The sequence below is a fragment of the Grammomys surdaster genome, unplaced genomic scaffold, assembly GCF_004785775.1.
Source record: "Grammomys surdaster isolate TR1022 unplaced genomic scaffold, NIH_TR_1.0 125878, whole genome shotgun sequence".
Classification (NCBI taxonomy): Eukaryota; Metazoa; Chordata; class Mammalia; order Rodentia; family Muridae; genus Grammomys; species Grammomys surdaster.
The window spans coordinates 17,140-20,044 of record NW_021620703.1 but is presented as its reverse complement, the minus strand read 5'-3'; the positions used below and the strand labels follow the sequence as shown (position 1 = coordinate 20,044).

Sequence of the window (2,905 nt, the reverse complement as noted above, 5' to 3'; positions counted from 1 at the left end):
CATCTTGTGACCTATGGGAAGCAGGGCATCGGCCAGCCACCAATATGCTTATAGTCCTAAGCAGACTTAAAAATGACTTAGGATATGGTGTTCTAGCCTTGCTCAGCATGTATGAAAAACCAATTGAATATAGCCGTAGATGTATAGCAGGTGCGTGTACACACACCCACACCCCCCCCACACACACATTTGTTAATCTCCTCAGGAAAGCAAGCAAAATAAATTGTTTCAGAAGACTTCATTAGAGAATCTCAATTATATGTAATGAAAAGTACGTAAAACCTTCATCCTAATGTCTACCCTCTTGGACACTAAGTTTCCTGTTTGGCAGACTAGCCTGGCAGACAAAAAGAGAGAGATCTTGTATTCTGATGATACTTTAAACTAAATATGAGGAGAATGCTGGACAGAGGCATTTGTGGCAAACCCAGGAAATAGAAGGATACTTAAATGTACATATTTCCCAGGCCACAGTTCTTAGACGTGAACATGTCTCTCTCGGCTCACGCTGGCTTTTCCACAGCAATGATGAGTTGGTAACGGAAAGTGGCTTCCCCGTCCCCACTGTGGCTCGCAGTGTTCATTACCTGTCTGCCTCATAGCTTTCATTCCTGAAAAGCACCTCTGTGCAGTGAACAATGTTGTGCTTCCTTTCTGTACCAGTTCAACTCACAGAACAAAGCCATGTGACGTTAGCTTGCTCAATGGCATCAGCCTGCCTACAACTCTCATCTACTTGGGAGTCTAGTATATGAAGTTAGTATGTGATATAATAGCCCCTTCTAACCCTAAGATAGATTTATACATCGAAATACATATCAAAATTTGAAGGACTTCTTAGAGGCATTCCTAACATTCACACACTCCTCTCTTGATGTCAGAATCCTGGTAGGAGACAGATGGCATCTAATGTGACTATTTAAAGAGTTTAAAGGGACCATTTATAAGCATGTGTGTTGAAACAGGGAAGCCAGCAAGTAAGGAAGCAGTTATCTCTCAAGGATACAGCAGTGAGTCTTTCCAGCTCTCAGACAGAGAAGCAAGCATGGATTCAGAACCTGAAGAGAGTCACTGTGTAGAAAAGGCCACCTATTGAGAGATGTAGGCTTCAGCAAAATGTCAGAGTTCATCACAATGACCATCTGGTAGGAAGGCACCCAGCTGGGGAAAAATGCAGAGTTTTCACCTTCTCCTCGGATGCTCTTAGTGTCCCCTTAGTGTAATGTGATTGGAGCTAAATGAGAATCCAGAAGAAAGAGAAGCCATTAGCCCTTTCTGTATGATGGTCCCCAGACTGCAGTGTGTGTGTGTTGGGGGTGGCGGGGGTCATGAAACTGAAACTGAAGGTCCGGAGATGGACAGAGGCATTCGGCCACCTTGACCCTGAATTAGGCATAGAATTTAAATGAAAATCACCCTTCAACATGGAAATAGCACAGTGAGCGTTTGTCATCAGTTATCACCAGAACTAAAAATCAGTTTACATTTTAAACCATCTATAAAAAGCAGGAAACACGCAGGAAGACACAGACTCCCATGGCATAAGGTAAGAGAAATAGTTATTTTATTTTGCACAAGAACGAGCTTCTACGGAACAAATTCAACCAAATAATATTAAGTGCAGTAAACAAGGAAATGAGGGGGGGGGTGATTTTTCCTGTTAGAAAATGTTACGTAACCATGCCTGTGCGTTATTTATCATTACAATAGCTTGTTTCGGGTTTCGGAGTGCACTGTACAGATGCATCAGCTTCTTGGATTCTGAAAATATAACTCACTCGCCACCGCCGCCTCACGTTTGACTCTTTCAGTGAGGAACCTCGCTGATTCAGGGAGAGTCTGAGATGGAAGAACATGCCCTGCGCCTGCGCCTGCGGAGCAAGAGGCTTTCCCAGAGCTGAACGGGCTCAGGCTTCTTATCCAGGGGTGAGGATGTCATGGCCTGCGCTCCACACCCAGTTCTTCCGTAAGGTGATCCCAGCGACAGCAAAGGCAGAACTGTGTCATCCAGTTTCCCTCAGAGACGTTCCTCAGGCTTCACAAATCTCATAATCCACATTAGTCCGTCCAGCCGTTAACAAAGTTGCATTCGCCTGACCACACATCACTTTTTATTTATTTATGTATTTATTTTGGTCTTTCTAAACGAGAAAACATTCTTTGAACAGGTATCTCCCACGAGGCAGTTGTCTTCACAGCTCCTGAAGGCACTGTGGATCCACCGAGCAGCACACGTGGCCATTCTAGAGAAAACAGTAGAAAGGAAGGTGGGAGGTGAGTGCTCAAACCATTCGCAGGTTCTCACGCTTACTGATTATGATTAGCACATGGAAGCAGCTGTATCCAGGCTGCTGTCATTTCTGCAGTCCTGGAAGGTAAATGATTAAATTGTTCTTAAGACGATCACTACAGAGTCTACCATCATGCTCATTGCCAAGATCCGCTGTCTTTTTTTTAAAATAGCTCTAGGGCATCCACTTGTTTTACATTGGCTCCTTTGTTTATTCACAAATATGTATTGAGTGAGCTTAGATTAGTAATGCACACATGCTGACCACACGACAATATTTACCGTTTGTCAGGAAGAAGACAGCAAGTACCAGAAATATATAATAAAGAAATGCTAGAAATGTGTTTGGAGAAAATGTTTGTATATCCTTAAAAATGGACATGTTTTCATAGTAATCTTCAGTGTAAAGGTGTTTGGAGATGAAGCATTAGAGAAAGTTAATTAGGGTATGGGGGTGGTGTCCCCCTCCCCCATGATCCAAGTACTCAAGAGGTGTATGCAGAAGGGTCAGCAGTTCAACATCAGCCTCAGCTACCTGGTACATAGCAAGACAAAGGCCAGCCTGGGTTCTCTCTCTCTCTCTCTCTCTCTCTCTCTCTCTCTCTCTCTCTCTCT

General features: G+C 43.6%; 1 protein-coding gene across 1 annotated transcript in view; it reads right to left on the bottom strand.

Annotated features, from left to right (window-relative positions):
* Positions 1-1,542: 1,542 nt before the first annotated feature.
* LOC114608210 (protein kinase C-binding protein NELL2-like) overlaps positions 1,543-2,905 on the bottom strand; it is a gene marked incomplete at its 5' end in the record, with an annotated part of 14,609 nt that continues 13,246 nt past the window's right edge. Inside the window, one exon of the mRNA XM_028752171.1 lies at positions 1,543-2,243. Coding sequence (XP_028608004.1) covers positions 2,193-2,243 — 51 coding nt within the window. The remainder of the gene's footprint in view (positions 2,244-2,905) is intronic.